General features: G+C 42.4%; 1 protein-coding gene across 2 annotated transcripts; it reads right to left on the bottom strand.

Moving 5' to 3' along the window:
* Positions 1-219: 219 nt before the first annotated feature.
* On the bottom strand, positions 220-15314 carry kmt5c (lysine methyltransferase 5C). 2 transcript variants are annotated; one of them, XM_086185319.1, is made up of 9 exons: positions 14936-15314; positions 13670-13802; positions 12173-12338; positions 11889-11998; positions 11586-11749; positions 10468-10487; positions 10109-10245; positions 9828-9988; positions 220-7086 (listed from the first exon to the last, which is right to left on the bottom strand). In XM_086185319.1, the coding sequence occupies exons 2-9, from the start codon at positions 13780-13782 to the stop codon at positions 1847-1849; spliced, it is 6111 nt and encodes a 2036-aa protein (XP_086041445.1). In that variant the 5' UTR covers positions 13783-13802; positions 14936-15314; the 3' UTR covers positions 220-1846. The 2 variants fall into 2 exon arrangements, with proteins under 2 accessions (XP_086041445.1, XP_086041444.1); XM_086185318.1 differs by having other exon boundaries at positions 9816-9988.
* Between the last annotated feature and the right edge of the window lie 2798 nt (positions 15315-18112).

Here is an 18112-nt window from a genome sequence, read left to right on the forward strand (position 1 = left end):
CTTGAAAACAGCTTATTTTTTCATCAATATTTGTTTTTCTCTTTGTAATGTCTATTTTTTCCCTTTAAATCCATGCCTAATATAGATGTACTTATACTGCAATGCATGTAATATTTTAAACTATTTACTATTACGTATTATCTAGACAATCATGAATCTTGTTGTCAAAATTACATTTTATTAGGAGTGAAGGTATAAAAAGGAGTCAATGAGAGAAAATACAAAAAAGAATTAAGTGTCTTTAATGATATAGACTACATTTGTACATTTCTACAGCAGACTTTCAGTAAAACTAACAGCCAATTTTGAAAAAATATACAGAAAGTTTTGCTTGTAACAACTGAAAATAAGAACTGGATAAGCTGTCAAGTGATCTGAAATTAAATAATTGATGTAAAATATTCAGTTCAATAGTTTGTCCCATTAAATAAATGATAAACATTTAATAGTTTCAACAATCGATGTGAAATACAAATTACATTAAAGCACCATTTCAACAATGAGGATATTAAAATAAATAATTGGTATTCCTTATCAAGACAGTACATTTTCATGGTACTAATGTAAGGCTGTGCAGTCACTCTGAACACTCCTGTCGAATGACGTCAATGAGTTCGACATGGAATACATCATGGTGCGAGAGGAATGTTCATGTGACTTCCACCATGAACAGCAAATAACTCTGGTTACAATATAAACAACCGTGAATGTGTAGCTTAATCGGCAACAAAACAGCAGACAATAACAATGTGGGTGACACAACATGTCCTTCTGTATAATCAGCATTAGAAAAAATAGACCAAATGCATGACAAAACAGTCCTCGGAAAGATTGTCACTTTTTTTTGTTTTGTTTTGTTTTGTTTTGAACAAAATTGTATTTAAATCTACAAATTGGGATTGTTCCCATTGCAAAGATAGTATTTTGCACTATCCCTCAATTTGTTACTGGCCTGGGAAAACAACAACAACAAAAAAAATCATATTGCAGGATGTTTTTTTTTTTCCTCGCACTCACTCATCTACAAGTATGAAAAAGAGCAGCTGTTAAAAGCTGCACACGTAGAGTTGGCCTTGAATATAGATTGTTTCAGGTCTGGAGATCATTCCGCTGTACACAGTTCATGCATGAGCTGTTCATGTATGTACTAGTCTCTAACCATCAATCTGGCATAGCAACCGTCGCACAAGTCAGTCACAACAACACACGGTACCTTACTTTGATCCCTATAGACCTGCCTGACAATTGCACGCACACGCACACACACGCACACACACACACACACACACACACACACACACAACCATACACACACTCAAAGTGAGAAAAGAGATTACAGTGAGTATAAAAACAAGGGAAGGCGGTTTTGAAAAAGTCACAAGAACATATCAAAGACTGAGGCACAAAGCTGCCTTTTTAAAACCCACCGATACAAGTACCAGCAACCAGTGACGGTGCTCCTGTGTCTACTGCCGTACAATGTATAGAAAAATTCATACAGCTATTTTACAGTGCAGTAAAGAGGGCTTTCAATGGGGCCGGTAACTCACAAATATATTTAATGCTTTCTTTAGGAATTTGGTATATCTGCAAATTGTAGTAATATCTTCTTCTTCTTTTTTTTTTCTTTTTTTAAATCATACAGTAGGCTGAAGCTTTACATAAAACTGTGTCATTAATTCATACGTTAACAGTTCATCAAAATAAAGATTTAGAAAAAGGTCAATGAGGCAGAGGAGATAAATAACTGGTAGGCTAGTAACTACGGGTTTACAAAAACACTTTGCAGATGCCGTTTATTCCCACTCAAACAAAACAGCATCCAAAGGGCTTCTGCCGGTACAAATCAATCCGAATACTGGAGATCTAAATCTACTGTGCCATCTGTCACCACTAACCTCACTCTCTTGGGTTTGGTGGCACCCATCGAGTGAGATGTTGGAACGGGTCCATAGTGTGGCGGTCCTGGGTGGTCCCCTGGTTGGCTTTGCTGTTGCATGTCCTTCTTGCAATGCTCATCCTGACTTTTGAGCCCTGAAAAGCCACCCAAAGAAAACGAGGGAGTGTTAGACAGCTGGGATCCACAGGGCTCCAGAACCAACCGCCCTTGGGTACCTGAAGGTTCCATCAGGCAATGGTAAGTGTAGTTTGTTGAACCGAGACCTGGGTAACCGTCAGCCCCATCCCTAAGGCCCAGAGTCAGCGAATGATCCCCGCTGAAGTTTAGAACATAGGGAGGACCTTGAGGGCCGTAAGGGAACGAGGCTGATGACTGGCTCTTATTTGCTGGTGCCGGCGTACCAGGAGGTGTACTGTGGATCACTTGAGGGCTGTTGTGCTGATGCATTGGCGAAAGTGACGTGCCAAAGCTGAAATCAAAAGGATCCTGTTGAGTATAACACGGCTGGTGTTTGTCTGAGCTCAGAGGAGTGGACTTATCGTGTTTCAAATTCTTCTCCTGTGGTGACAAATAACCTTCGGACATTTTACTAGGAAAGAAGAAGGGTCTTGGCAGGGCTGAGAAGTTTTTGTACATTGCATTGGTTTCGCCAGTGTCGTGTTTGTCAGATGACATCTTGCTTTTACTGAAAGGGTGAGGAAAAGAGGGTTTGTTGAAATGAGAACTGGACCTACTGGAGGAACCAAGATAGCCAACATCCTTTCCATATTCATGAACAGCAATGTTGCCTTTGTGATGGCCGTCAATGCCAAGTTTCTCACTTTGCTCCGACTTCTCCATTGCACCCGATTTGGTGCTGAAAGTTTTGGACATGACAATAGGGCTGCCAGCAGCCATAGTGTCTTTACAAGGAGCACTGTACAAGTTCTGACTCTGGTTGCCCCCCTGAAACTTTAGGACCCTGTGGATAACTGTGGAGGGTTTCTCGTGGAAGCTAAAAGGATTCTCAGGGGGATTGGGGTTTTTCACAGTGAAGAGTTGAGGAGAGAGGAATTTGTTCGCCATTTGAGGTGGCGGGACGGACTTAGTCAAGCAACTCTGGGACACGCCTCTCACTGTGTTGGGTGGACAACTAGAAAAAGACTGGGATTTACTGGGAATGGTCATACGATGGAAGGGCCCCTGGGTTTTGAGGTTAGACTGGGGTCTTGACTGGCTGCCGCTCATCTTGATGGTGGGTTGGGCTAAAGTAACAGGACATTGTGATGTAACAGAAGATGACGTAGCGGCAAACATTCGTGGCTTGTTAACGATAGAGAAGGGCTGACTTTTGTAGTCTTCTTTTGACAGCCTTAATCCTAGATTTTTACTCATAATTCGTTCCTTCGCTGTCAACTCGGGGTTGCAGAGAGCTGAGAAACTGTAACTGGTGTTGGGTGGGTTTCTGTCTTTGGAGGTATCCTTCGCTTCACATTCCAGAGAGACTGAGTCACTTTTGGAAGAAATTAGACTTGGAAAAAACTGTAGATCCTCACTACTGAAGTTATTTCCTGGGCTGGGTGGGCCGAGGTATGGCGTTTCAGTGGTCCATGTGTCAGTGGGGCTATGGGAGAGGGGGCTGCTGAAAGGATCTGTGGGGGGATCCAGTGAACACAGATCTGATGGAGAAGAAGGGAGTATGTTCTGTGGCTGATAATAACCCTCAAAGTTGAGACACTGAAAGTCCAGAATATCTTCGCAGCAGTTTGTGAAGGTGGGTTCGCCGGAGAGCATGTTATCTGCATTTGTGAATGGAGGGGACTGGGACGGGGGCTGGATGACGGAATTAGAAGAACAGGGGGCTGTTTTTTCCAAAGTCTGAGATGAACACAATCCCTCAGACAGCCGAGAGAGACTGTTGTCAATTTGTTGGAGAGTGTGACTAAGGCAAGTGGTGGGCGTTTCAACAGGCCCACACTTGTGCACTCTCTCCATTTTGTGCCGCTGTTTCCTTCCTCCACTGTTCATCTCCAGCCTTTCAGTGATCATATTAGCAGCTGCGGATATAACTTCAGTTTTATTTTCATTGAGAGGGGAAGACAGAGACAGCGGTGACAGGGACAGAGAAAACTGTGGTGGCTCTGCTTTCAGAAAGGCGGCGTTGCTGTTCAGTCTCTGAGAGGACGAGCACTCCTCTTTGAGCTTGGCAACATCAAGCAGTCCTCTCTTTTGCTTCACTAAAACATGACCTTTAATATCGTTCATAAATCTGGGCTCTACTTTAAGTTCAGACAGTTTGAGCTCTTCGTCCTTGCTGTCCACCTCCCAAATATCCTCTGCCTTCCTGCGTAGTTTGATTATTGGTAATGGAAGACCATTAGAGTCTATTTCAGGCATCTGTTTCTGTTGCGACTCACTTTCAAACAGGCAGCAGTTTCTTACAAAACGATCTTCAATTTTTGTTTCTTGCTGTACGGCTAAACAAGTCTGACTTTGATCAGTCTCTTTATTTTCTGGCAGTGTCTTAACACCTACTGGAATCTCACCATCGAGGTCTACTTTCTCATTTGTAGATTTAATGGCATTTTCAACATCTCCAACGTCTTGGCCCTTCTCTGATTTCCCATCTGCAGGGGCACCTTGCCGTCCACACAGCCGCTCACCTCTTTTTTTCAAACGATGCAGTTGGCTCTTTGACCTCTTACTTGCCTGCACGTGAGCCTGAGCTGCCTGCATCTCCATGTTTAAAATGGATACAGAATCCATAATGGCCTTAAACGGGTCACACGGCTCTGACTCGTCACTTTCTGTTTTTAGCGTCAAATTTTCAACCCCTGTACTTTGCATCTCCCAAACCTTCCCTCTCCTTCGCTTGAAACGAATTTTAAAATTAAGACCCGGCTTTGTCTCCTCCGAATCACTTGTTTGTTGAAACGGAAATGTTCCCACCTCACCTTCTTTTACAGACTGATTCGGGATATTAGCGAGACCTTGTTTGTTCCCTAACACTTTATCATTCTCTAGCTTCTGAATGCTGTCAGAGTCACCCTCATCTTCATCTTGCCTCTCTATTTTACATTTCCGAACTTTCCTAAATAGATGGCTTCGCTGAGTTTCATGACTTCTGGAGCGCAGTATTCTGCTTAAGTGGTTCTGTCTTGATATTCTTTTGGCGGGCAACCTCGCAAATCTTCCTTTTGTATCTCTTCCCACCTTGCCCATCTCGTTTGAACACTGGGCATGGGCTTGTCTCGTGTCTGCGGTCGAATTTATCACTCCTTTAGAAGCTTGATCTGTCGCAAAATTCAGACCTTGTTCTGTTTCTACAGAGCTACGAAATGTACGTTTCTTCAGAGGTATGTTGGACTGTATGTGTGCCTGCGGACTGACATCTGAATGCAGATTAGTCAGGCCTTTTGCTGTAATTGGAGACTTAAGAGGTAGAGTGTTGAGGCAGGTGGCTGGTGGGTCGTTAAGCCTCTGTGTCGACTGAAGCTGCACACTATCTTCCCTCAATTCAGACGTAAGTGTAGCGGGACCTTCCTTGCCCGGGTGTCCCTTGGTGTTTTGCTTATCTTCTGTTTTTGTTTTCGCTGCTCTAGGCCTCATCGTTCGACTTCCTGTAATCCCGTTCTGCGCTGAACGATGGCACCTGCCACCATTTATTGCAGTCTCTTGGGATTCAAGCTCAAAAATGTTTTTGGGGGATGAGGTAGAAATATCTCCTTGTAATCTCTCATCTACTAAGCATTTATCTTTTCTCAAAATATCAGACAACAACACTTTTGCCTGCTTTATGACAATGTCTTCTTCATGCCTGTTAACAAGTTGTTTACTCAGACTAGTTACCATTTGTTTGGAAAGTTTAACAACGCTGTCTTCCTCACATGCATCCAACTTGTTTTTAACACACTGCATGTTATTCTGTTGTAGCGTTTTTTCACTAGACACTATCTGACACTCCTTCTCTTCTTCCACAGCCTTGTTCGTTTTACATTCTCTAACCGCATTTCTCTTCGCCCTCCGTCCTTCAGTTTTATCTTTTACAGTGTCCTGCTGCTCCTTTTCTGTGTGACCCATTCCTTCTCCTGACATGGTCTGTATTTCAATAACCTTGTCTGGCTCCCTTTTCTCACTGGGGGATAAATCCCTCACTGTCTCACTTGCATGACGCTTCCTCAAGTTAACTTTATCCACAGCCTTGAAAAACATTTCCCTCACCCCTCTGTTGCCTTCAGCAGTGCAGTTCTCGGTCGCCCCTCCCTGCCTCTGCTGAGCTCTGGACACCGGTTTCTCTGATAGAGCTGTCGGGGCCCGTGGTCGAAGCCCCTGACTGTGCCTGGTCCGTCCTCTTAGCTCCACTCCATCTTTCTTTTCCTCCGAGGTCTTTTCTGCTTCTTCACTTTGTGGCACCGATAGCCTTGTTAGGTTGACTGTAAGGTATTGCTTCATTGATATCAGTGGATTGTCCCAAGCTTTCTTAGAGCTGTCTGAGGCATTATGGAAAACTTGTAACAGGGGTGGCGCGTAAGTGTTCTTGTGCTCGGTTCCTCCTGCAGCTGGAGTCTGAGCTGTAGTTTTAATGCAGGATTCTACGTTGCAGTTATTTTGAATTTCTGTGTTCGCTTTTTCCACCTTCTCTTGTTGTATTGCACGGCAGGTTTTGTCTGAGCCGACAGTTGTAATGCTGGATGTGTTATTGGACCCTGTCTGACGTGTACGTGCAGCCTGATCCATGCTTCTTGTCCTTGAAGAGGTCCTCAATTGAACTGGCAGCCCACTCACCACTTTGACTGATTTCCCATTAAGGCCTCCAGCCCGTCCATTCTTCTGATGAACCGACATGGAGGAATTAAGAGTGAAAGGCTTTAGGTTTACCTCACCAGTCGCTTTATCACTGCTCAACATGTTATCGCTCAGCTTAACATCCTCCAGTTCTTGCAGCAGGGCCCTTTCTTTGCTTTTTGGGTCTTTGCAGGTAAGCAAGAAATCCACAGAGTGGCGTCGTACTCGGATTCTGAGGTCCCTCATTACAACTTGAGATAAAAGTGGAAGTGTCCGATGCTGCTTGGCTTTGGAGGATTTCAACGGGTGCTTTCCTGATCGTCTGTGCTTCTCTCGTCTCCACTTCTGTGTCTGACTCAGTTTTCTGTTCTTCAGTGCGTTCCTCCTCATCTGCTGGGTAAAGGAGTTCCTAGAGGGGATGGCTGGGAATGGAAAACAAAAACAAAAAAAATCTATTGAATTCAGGCAGCTCTTACAAAACCATTTCTCCTCCTACAATAAATCAAGGAAACGCTTAATAGGTCCCTTAATATATTTTCTATCTAATGATGCCAAGTTGGCTTCTATTACAAATCCAGCAGGTGTGGGACAACAGCAGGGATGAAACAGTTATTAACACTTCAAATTTTAATCATCATTGAAGATTTATTTCTTTGCCACATTTACACTGTCGAGCGTCAACAAAAGCTACTGTCTACCAGATGGAAGTGCAGCATGCAGGAAGGCAGGCACATAAATGGGGAGATTTTGAGCCTTCTGCAGAGACTGTACACAGCAAGCAAGGCAAAGGTGACTGCCTCTCTTTCGGGTTTTGTGAACACAGAGGCAGGCTCCTGCCCCACTAAATGACCAAAGCAATAGCTCAGGCACAAGAGAGGTTTAGTAGAAACACCAGTAAATTGAGGGCAGAAGAGGATCACTAGTCCCTGCAAACCACACGCCATGGGGTCAGTTACGGTTGACAGCAGGGAGGGCAGCAGCTGCTAGCAAATGCTGCCCGAGGCTGCTCCGCTTGTACAGCAGGAGGCTGGTGGCGCCAATAATTTGGTGGCCAGTTTTTCTTGCCACGCCATTATAACTTCATGGTTATGTACAAGTAGTTCCTTCATGTAAAATTGATTCTTCACCCCAGAAGTGTATTTTGCTTCTCAAGTACAACCAAATATATGTCTGGAGCTCACAAAGTCATTTTCCCCTCCTTGCATTACTTCCTTGTGACTCCAGAAAGCCACGAATACACTTTAATAGGAGCCAAAAACAAACCAGAACACTTCCAGCTCGGAGCTGAACTGTTGGTAAGTTGGTTGTGAGGGTCCCCACTAAATATACACGACTGGTTCTGGAGTCACAAAGAAGTGAAACAGCCTTGAAAAAAAACATTTTCATGAGCTCAAAACATCCATTTGTGAGCACTCGAAAGGCAGAATTCGTTTTTTGGAGTGAAGTATCACTTCAATGTGACAAATGCGGTGGCAATTTTTGTGCATGTAGATTTTTCTTACATGCTAAAAAAAATAGGAGTGAAGCCTAAAATGACTTCCTTTTTCTTTTTTTCAAAATAGCATTTTAAGCCTAAATTGCTGCCACTCTAACAAAACTTAACTGACTACAATCATTCGACTGAAGAACATGCAGAGAGAAATTCACAGCCACGGAAAGACTATTTCAGTTCTTATGACTCATATGAGTTAGCAGCATGTTCATGCTAGCAACAGCTGACAGGGCTCCTCTTTCAACATAAACTTGGTCGAGTTTTATATCAGTATCAGCATCAGCCTGATGAACCACGTTTGCCCACCATCACTGACGAACAAACAAAAATTAGTAATTACAGGCTTTTTTTTAATGCTTTTGGGGGGGGGGGGGGGCTTTCAAATCCAAAATGTTCAGATGCTTTTCTCAGTATGCACAAAACCTAAATGTCACATACATATTTTTGTTATTATATATCATTGTCATCTGTAAACATCGATCTTGAAAAATATTAATAATCTTTAAATAATCAAATATCATCCATCCCTAAAATGTTAAACTGAAAGAAATTTAACAGAAGAATTTTACTCTGAACCGTGTGTGCGTGTGTGTGTGTGTGTGTGTGTTGTAAGTCTTTGCTTCCAAGGAAAGTGTCACCTAATCGTTCTCAAATCCTCCATGGATGAGCGTTGGGCTCGCTGTGGTTACATAACCAGAGATGAGCGATGTACAGTGCTGACGACGTGTTCAGCATTGAAGCAATAGAAAAGAAAATTGAAGTGTTTTAATATTATTTATCAGTTCAGTAGACTCCATATTATAGAGGTCCTATAACAAGCCCATTACCAGCGCAGATCATGCTTCATGTATTTGAACAGGCTGATTGCATTCACAGTAATTAAAAAGCTAGTTTAAACACCCATCTGTTTCTAAAGAGTGAGACAGAGTCGTTCATTAAGAGCTAACTGACTGCATTAGCTGATCTGGTGTCAGGTCTAATTGAGACCATATTTAAAGTTCTGGCCTCCCTCCTGATTTTTTAACATCGGTTCTTGCATGTAGCACTGTTAGTATGAACATGAACTACGTGCCTCTAAAGATATCAGTCAGGACAGATCATCTAAAACAAGGGAAATGTCATATAAAATATCTATTTCCAACAATTCATATTGAACATGGCAAAGTTCTGAATCCTAGTTAATATTCTGAGATCAGCAGACAGGTTGCACTTCACCTCAGGACTTCCTACCTGTCATATCAGGTAGTATAACAGACATGTGCTGGAATCCAGCTGCCCAAAGTAAGGAACAGAAACTGGCCGCCTGTGCTGCGCTGTGGTTTCAACGAGTCAGGAAAGTTCTGTCCGCACTTGGAGCTGAGCGGACCCTGATGAGCGAGCATCATCTGTTGTCCTTGAGGCTTTCAAATTGACGGCGCATTTAACAGCCACTCAAGCGACGAGCGGACTGTCGAGATGCTACAATTACAAGCAGTTATTCTCGACATTACCGCTGTATAACTGCATTGTGCTATGAATATGTTAGGGGATTATTAGAGAGCTGGGGAAGCCGGCAATGCAGGTCCTCCATTAGAAAGAGTGGACAGTCAATAGTTATTACCTTCACTTGCAACTTTGCCTAAGAGTAACTGATTTAAGAGGAAATCTTAAACCGGTTACCTTTAAAGATACCTGAGTGTAATCCTGGTATTGTCGGCCGTGATGGGAGGTGGCCCTTCTCTCTGTGGTGACGAAGATATCTCTCTCGCAGGCGGTACTTTTGGCCCACTGGGTCCTTTGTTTCTTCACATTCAGGTTGTTTCCCCCTGTGTTTGAAGAGACCTTCCCCTTTCCTGAAGAGAGGCGGAAATCATCTGATTGAAACGTGAACGAGGTCGCGTTTGACTGGATCTGACACAAAACCATCTACAGCTACAATAAAAGACAAAAATCCGGTCAGATAATGGACCCACCTCTCGCAGGTGCAGCATTCACACATTTCATTGCCTTCTCCAAAAAAACTGGCACCGTAGTAACAAGTGATCTCCTCCCCAGGTGAGATGGGTCGAATCACTTCAACACAAGCGCCATTCTTCTCACCGGGGACAAACTGGGCGGGTGAGGAGAAAAAAAAAACAAAACAGAGCACAAGACAAAGAGATTTACCCACGGGATTCAACGGCAAACAGCAGACGATAGGCCAGGTGATGAGTTGGGGAGTTTAATTATGACATTAGAGACGTCTTCGTCTGGCCATGAAGGAAGCCTTTAACTACACCTAACTTGGCAAATTGCTGAAATCTGTGATGAAATAAATGTCAGGAATATTTACCTTGCAGTTTGGTTTGCAGTCTTCAACCCAGAAGGACAAACAAAGATAGATGAGACAAACAGTTAATAATTCAATCAGGGTGATGAATAAAGGAACTCAACGTGTGGTTGCTGACTTGCATTCAATTCATTTTGCAAAGGCTCAAAGGCTAAGCTGATTAACTCTTCAAACATTATTAAAAGATCTTGTCTGCCCCCGGCGTGGAGGGAGAGACCAACTCTGATTTAACGGAACCTTCTTTTCCCCCCAGCGTTTGATTTCAGTCGCCAGCTCAACACTCTTGGTGTGATCAGCAAGCTGCGAGAGCTCGTCTGCTGTGACGGCTTCCATTGACAAAGTGATCACATAATGGAATTATGACTTCAGAGAAGCACTCGGCAGTTTAAGGTTTTATTGTGTGGGAATATCACCTTTATTGGACACTTGCTACGAGCATGGAGAGGGGAATGACTAAAAGTTAGGACCCATCAAACATTCAACACCTCCCCTCAATCAAAGCAACGTCCCTCTGTGGTGCGATATTAAAATATGATGAATGTGTTTTGGGAATAAACTGCACCTTACCCTTGGAACTCACACAAGCGAATTCACTTGCTTCTTTTTAATCTTTTCTTATTGTACTTGAGCTGGTCCCACGGCTTACAACTATTCCACACAATAAAACAGATCAATTCCACAAAGTTTGGCTGCTGAATTTGTATAAATTGGCTCTAGCCTTTCTTCCACTATTTTACAATGTAATGAACGCGTCTAACCTGGGACTCCCGTGCAATATCAGCTCCTTCTGTCACCTCTAGAATATTACGAATGACCTCAACGTGTGATTCAACATGAAAGGTCTGCATCGTGGGTGTGTATCAGATGATCAGCTGAAAAACCATAGTCATCATGCAAGAGGAACAAGCTATTGTGTGGCGTGCCTGTATTTAATGACCTGTCAATCATTTGGAGAGCTGTCACTGTTTCTAATCTGAGGGTTCAAATGTTTTTACAGTGTTGTACTTGGCTCACAGACTTTCAAAATATACATGACAGGCGACAATATTCAGAATAAATTCACATGGTACATCTGTGTGTGTGTGTGTGTGTATGCGCGGGCGCTCTGAATGCAAACTCACCGTGGTTGATGAAAGCTGCAGGCCCCAGCCAGAGCTGAGCGCAGCGTTTGCGTGTCGAATACATCACACTGAAGTCATTGACTCCCGCCCTCAGCACGGCGCTGTCAGCGGGGCTCAGCTCTGCTATGCAGCCCAGTAGGACCTCCACTCGCTCTCCAGCGAACCTGTGGAGCCACAATTCAAGCATCAAATCCCCTCACTTGTTTGCAAAAAACAAAACAAAACACACAAATCAGTTCAGTTCCCTGCTCTAATGGCTGCAGTTCTTCTTCTATTTTGTCAAACAGAAGTGGAATAGATTACCAGTGTCTTGTGGAGGTTATCTTTGCTCCGTTGGTCTCCGAGGAGTATCTGTCGCAGGACTCTATCTTGACACCACTATCCAACAGGAAGGCACTGAGGTAGCGATACACCTGCACACATCAGAGATGGTTTAGATCGTCTCCTCACCCTGATAAAAACTGCTGACGGACACTAAACGAGGGAGCTCTCTGAGCACACGCCGGAATGCATTTCTTGTGTTACACATTCGGTTTCAACAAACTTTAAATTATGACACTGATTCATATATCTGAGCGTAAACACACATGTTGTCTCAGCAGCTCCTGTCGATGGCTTCCCAAGGCGTTGAAGTACTCGCCGGCCAGCTCGCCCACCGTCAGAGCCTCAAACGTAGCGTTGAAGTCGTGCGTACGCTGAAAGCGCAGCAGGGTCTCCTTGAGGTTACCCCAGCGCCGGACCTCCGGAGGGGGGCTAGAGGCAAAAAAAAAAAACAAGAGGTTAGAAAGCAGACACATTCACAGACCGCTGAGTGTGTTGAGCTTCTTAGAAGATCATAATGGATCACACCCCCAGCAAAGGTCACTGAGTGAAGCCGCCAACTAACCTCCACACGACTGGTGATTTTTGGTTTTCTAAGCGTTAGCTGTCTTACTAATTAGAGGCTTCTACTAGTTAATGCACTCAGAAACATCACGACAAATATCCAAATTAGTCGTCTGTAAAATAGATGATGGATAAACAATCCTCACAATTATGTTAATATGAAAAATATGAATTATTCATTTACATCTATCAAATCTTACAATTGATTTCATTTACATATGAATCATATTATCTTCAAACAAAAGCGTCATGTTGTCATCGTCAACATTTTCAGGTTGCCTCCAGCAGCCTCTCTCATCGGTAGCATCGATCACGCCATGATGCAAACAAATGGAGATCATTTCTGTCGATATCTTCCCTGGAATCTGGGTTTTGGATGCTTGGATGTTTTGGTTTTATCTAATTCTGTTTTAAGTTATGATGGAGCAGAATACGGCGTGCAACAACTCAGAGAGTTCAACTATTTTTTTTCTTCTGAAATATTTCTTACTCGTGGAGCGTAAAGCAGACTGCTTGCAAGCTTCCGCGTCAGCGTTACCTCAACGAAACAACATCTGATTGTCACGATTTGTGGCTGATATCGTGATGTCATTCACAATCACCATCCTTGTGTCTTTATTCACATTTAAAAAATCTTTTTTTAAAAAGCCGAAGAAATTGAAATGGTGTGATTTCTACATTAATCAGTACCAAACAAATATATGACATTAAATCTGTCTAATGCCACATTGTGCAGGCTGAGGTATCTCTGCAGCACCACAATACTTCATTTAGAAAGCTATTTTGACGCATTTTGCCTTTACGTCGCATGTCCCGGTATAAATATAACCAGCCAGAACAAATTAAAGCCAAAGAAAGCCAGAAGAAATAATTAAATATCATTACGTGACTAATGATGCGCTTTACTGTTTATTATACTAAATAATTATGATCAGGCCAGTCACAAAAACACAGAAAGCTTTACAATAAATTGTCCTCGGAATAAAATTTGAAGAATATATTTAAAAAAAAAAAAAAAGTAAATCTTTACTTCAATTTACACAAATAATATAAGTGAGATTCTTATATGAAAAACACACAGCGATTAAACTCAATTAGCAAAACGACTGAGTTCCGTATGATGCATGGTTACAGGAATTACTGTGACCGGCCTGAGTATGAAGACCTTTTAAACTGACAAACTGAAACTGAGAAGTTACCTGATGTTCATTTTGTGGGTGCTGAAGCCCAGCAGAGGGTCCAGCACCAAACTGGTGGCCAGGTCATCTGTCTCACACAGCTCCTTCACACTCATTCTAGTGCATCCGTCCATCGCCTCCCACCATCAGCATGCTGCAATCATAGGGGTCAAAGTAACACAATAAAGACAACAACAGTCCACCGTCACCTCCGACCTGCGCATCTCAACGGCTCAGAGCCTGCAAATTACACAACATCCCTTTAGTTTGATTACCCTCGCACAAGTCAATACACAAGACTTTTGGCTACAAAACAGCTTCACTTATTGGCTTATTAAAAAGGTCATGGTAAAACCTACCTTCCCCACTTTTGCTTTACTCATGAAAAGGGGAAATGTGCCAATATTCATAGATGGATTTTGCTGGTAACTTGCTTTAACAAAGTTTGCTTTCTGCTTTTTTCTTTATTTGGCTTTGCTCCTTCATAGTCATGTAAGAGCCAGCGATGGAGATGCAAAGCATTGTTGTTACATGTCAGTTCCCAAACAGATCTCATAATCCAATAATACCTGTTCTAAACGTATTCATCAACCTTATACAACAAGGTTAAAGAATTACAGTCTATTATATTTTCATTTCCTTCCTAAACAACATCCACAGATAAACTCCACGCATTCTTCACTTTATCTAATCTGCGTTGATGTAAACAAGGACATCCCTCTCAGTTCACACGAACTCCCTTCCAAAAAATGACTTCATTTAAAAGAAAAATAAAACGTCTGGATAAAATCTTTGTTAAACCGCCAGTATTCGTTTCTACAGTATCTAAAAATTTGAGAGAATGCAAGCTGAAGGAACAGCATGTTGGTCGGTTGGATGAGCTCTGTTTACAACTACTTCAGCTCTCTCCTGGAGCATAAACACAGGATTTGTTATGGCTGATATCAGATTAAGTAACGTTGCTGAAGTTGTACCACCATCCGGTCGCACAACCTTTTCCTTGTGCTTTACACTAAGCTTTAACACAGGCCGTTATTGAAATAACAAACGCCTCTGATAAGAATGTGTCAAGGTTCGTCTTCGCTCCCGTTGCACGCTAGCTTAGCTTGTAAGCTTGCTGGGGGAGATATGCTAGCTTATCAGCTGTTAAGCTAACACTATGGCAGCGAGCTGCAGCTAACATCCCCGCAGCAGATCGGTGATGAATGCTGTGTGTTGAGAGCGGGTCCGCGGCGCAATGCGCAGTTACGTTGATGCATACGGGCACTAACGCTTTAGAAAACCTACCTGGGAGTCTTTTGTAGTCAACGAAAGTATCGTCAGATAGACAGTAGATTGCAAGCTCGTCGCCTGCTCTGGTTTCCCCGATCGCCTGGGCAGTTAGCCTAGCAGCATATCCCAGCTAGTTTTCCGCCGTCTCCCTGGCTATTGGGCTAGCCCGACCAGGAGCTTACAAAAAATGGTTCCCTGCGTCACTTCTGGAATTTGTTGATGTTTTAGTGTCTGCAGACCCTAGTCTGGATTATAAAAGCTGGATGTACACCCCAACAATAGCAAAACGTTTTTTAAAAAAAGAAACGTGTATGTTTATGATTCCGGCTAACTAGCTCCGCGAAAGGCTCGTCCGTTCGATAGTAAAAGTTGATGAGCGACATCCAGTGCAACCGAACTCTCGTTGGACACGCCCATCTGCTGTGCTATTCGCTGAGTTCAAGGTCAATCTGACAAATCAAATGCAGCACAGGGTTTCGGGCTCTGTGATTGGCTTAGATTTTCAGGGGTGGAGCTTTCCATGTGGTTAGGTTTACTATGTTGATAAAGAGTAGAGGTGAGCATAGTGGCCTCTGTTTGGCTGCGGGGAGGAATTTTACGAATTCCCTCACACGCACGTCTCACCATGGTACGGTTAAGAGGAATACCACAGCCAGACTACCAGTGCCACCGTGGAGCGGCCACACGCGCTCAGCTGAAGGACTTCAAATTAAATGGGTTTGACTTCGAAATATTATGTTTTCATCAGGTCATTTCGGATAAATATTAATGAATGAAATGTGGGAAAAAAACATTGTTTAATTTCTGATCTGCCCATTAAATTACGAATCATTTTCTGTAGAGATATTTCGTGAACCTTTAATGTGATATTTCTGTTTATTTAGGTTTGAATTTTACAGAAGAGCTGGCTATCGACCTTGGCCGGGGTCTAACCTCCTCGTGTTTATTACCTTAGCGTATTTTTACTTACACAGACAGTACTTTCATGCTTAAAAATCAAGATATTTTTCTCCTTCCATCTTGCATCTTCAACCACATTTGTCATAATTAACTGCAGAACTCTCGGAAATTGTGCTTTAGATAAATGATTACACTTCAGTGAGGAAGCTGGCTGCAGTCACAGGGTTTGTTTTGTTTTTTTTTCTCTTACTTACGGTATGACACACTCTTTCTCCACACAAGTGAGAAAGAAAAAAGACAAACGGGATAACCAAAAGAGGAAGGCTATTAATACCAGCACAGAGAGGGAGCAGGACCAGCCCATCTTTTGAGAGGAGGAAGGAAGAGCCTGGAAACTTGGATGGATAAAAAAAACGTCTTTGTGGTTCTTTTTGATTTTATATTCTATAAAGTATGGAAGTCACATGGTTGAATTGACTCATTTTTTTTGGGGGGGGGGGGGTTGAGTGTTTGTGCTTTCTGGGTTGTCTAACAGTTAAATACATAATACTTCAACTTTTGATAACAGCAGTCTTACAAAAGAGAAGAAATCCGCCTTGGGGCAGAAAATGTATGAATAACTCCCCCAGTGTTATTGCACAAGCACTTTCCAGCTATTTTTACTTTTCCAGCTGAAGTGAAATGTGATTTTGTCAAAAACAGAAGACAGCCGGACACAAATATACAAATTCTATGATTTTTTTTTTATTTCTACGTTTCAACAGAGAGAGAAAGAGAGAGACGATATGTGATTGATTTAAAAACAAATGAAATACAAATAATATATTGTTTTTTTCAGTTGTTTCTTTTATTTATTGGAATAATCTTGATTATTTCATATCTACCCAGCGACAGTGCATGGTGCAAAAAACATCCCTGATTGATTAAAAAAATTCCAACACTAATAATCCATCTAGTGTTTAACTGAGTCAGAAAAATAAAACTGATTACAAGCAGAGTCCTAGAGGTAATAACAGTAAATACTGAGTAACACGTGTTAGAAGCAGAGGTTTGTACAGCCGTGGAAGTGGAGGCGGCCTTTAATAGGCCGCCTTGGACCATTTATTCAGATGACAAGTTCAATAATTACCAGCACTATAATTAGTCTTACTTGAGCTGCTTAATTGTTTTAGCATTGTTGAAGACACAAACCATCACCATTGGACGTGGTCTCCAAAACATTATCGTTTTACTATCCGATTTCATACAATTGCATACATTTCTCTAAAGGTATATAATCAGATCCTCAGCATCTCTAACCAGCTGGACTGTACCACATACAAAGCAGAAGAATTCACCTTCGAAGCAACGCGCTGTTCCTGTATGAAAATGAGCCAAAACTCTTTTAATTACCTCCAGAGCTGAGGAGGAACGTTAACATGTGATTATTCTATATGTTCCAAGTGTACAAATATGATTTCCTGATAACATGTACTTTAAATTTCACTTCCTGAGTTGGTCTTACTGGATGTGAATCAAACACACAAGCTAGATGATCTTCGTTTCATCTGTCCACCCCCACACGATGACTTGAAGCAGGTATGAGTTTCACAATTCCTTAGGAAGCAAAGCCGGATATTTGTATACTGCCTACACTGAGTTAAATCTAAAAACAAACCAAAACACACAAAAAAAACAAAAACCCAACTTATTGTCTGAGGTACTGAGTTTTTCTGTGAGAATGGAAGGGGGGGTAAAGGTCAGGCAGGGTGTCAGCAGTCAGACGGCTGGCCTCCAGCTTCCCTCCCTTCTGCCCGAGTGCTCACGCGTGCAGTCAGGCTGACTTGTCAGCGGCAGCCGCACGTGTTCATACTTGAGCAGAAAGTTGGCGAGGGAAGGCAAGCGGCGGCGAGTTATCAGACACACCTGTATTGCATTTGAAAAAAAAAAGGTGTGTTTTGGTTCTTAAAGATGGGCAGTGTGATACCCTGGAATACTGTAGAAACATGTTTTAGTCTGTCGTAACAGCTGTCGTCAATGGAATCACCCTGTACACCAACTGAACTTAATGCACCGAAACTGCCAGTTTGATATTAAGCTGTAAAAAGAGACAATTTTTATTTATTTAAAAAAAAAAAAAAAAAAAGAGAGAGAGAGAGAAAAAAATGTCCTTTTGAATATGAATTCAGTCAGGGCCACTGCATTGTCACAGGATACATTAATAATCTACAATATGAAAATTATTTCTCTGCCAATGGCTCTTTTCCCTCCAACAGCGAGCTGCTCAAGTAACTCAAACATTGGGAATGATGG

The sequence above is a fragment of the Aulostomus chinensis genome, chromosome 18 (genome assembly GCF_037954235.1).
Source record: "Aulostomus chinensis isolate RoL2024-O1b breed Wild chromosome 18, RoL_Achi_v1.0, whole genome shotgun sequence".
NCBI lineage: Eukaryota > Metazoa > Chordata > Actinopteri > Syngnathiformes > Aulostomidae > Aulostomus > Aulostomus chinensis.

Coding starts and splice junctions, on each gene's coding strand:
- kmt5c (XM_086185318.1), bottom strand. CDS start 13,782: ATGGACGGATGCACTAGAATGAGTGTGAAGGAGCTGTGTGAGACAGAT. Junction 11,999..12,172: donor AGGAGCTGCTGAGACAACAT/GTGTGTTTACGC, acceptor TGATGTGTGCAG/GTGTATCGCTACCTCAGTGC. Junction 10,246..10,467: donor ACTGCAAACCAAACTGCAAG/GTAAATATTCCT, acceptor TCACCCGCCCAG/TTTGTCCCCGGTGAGAAGAA.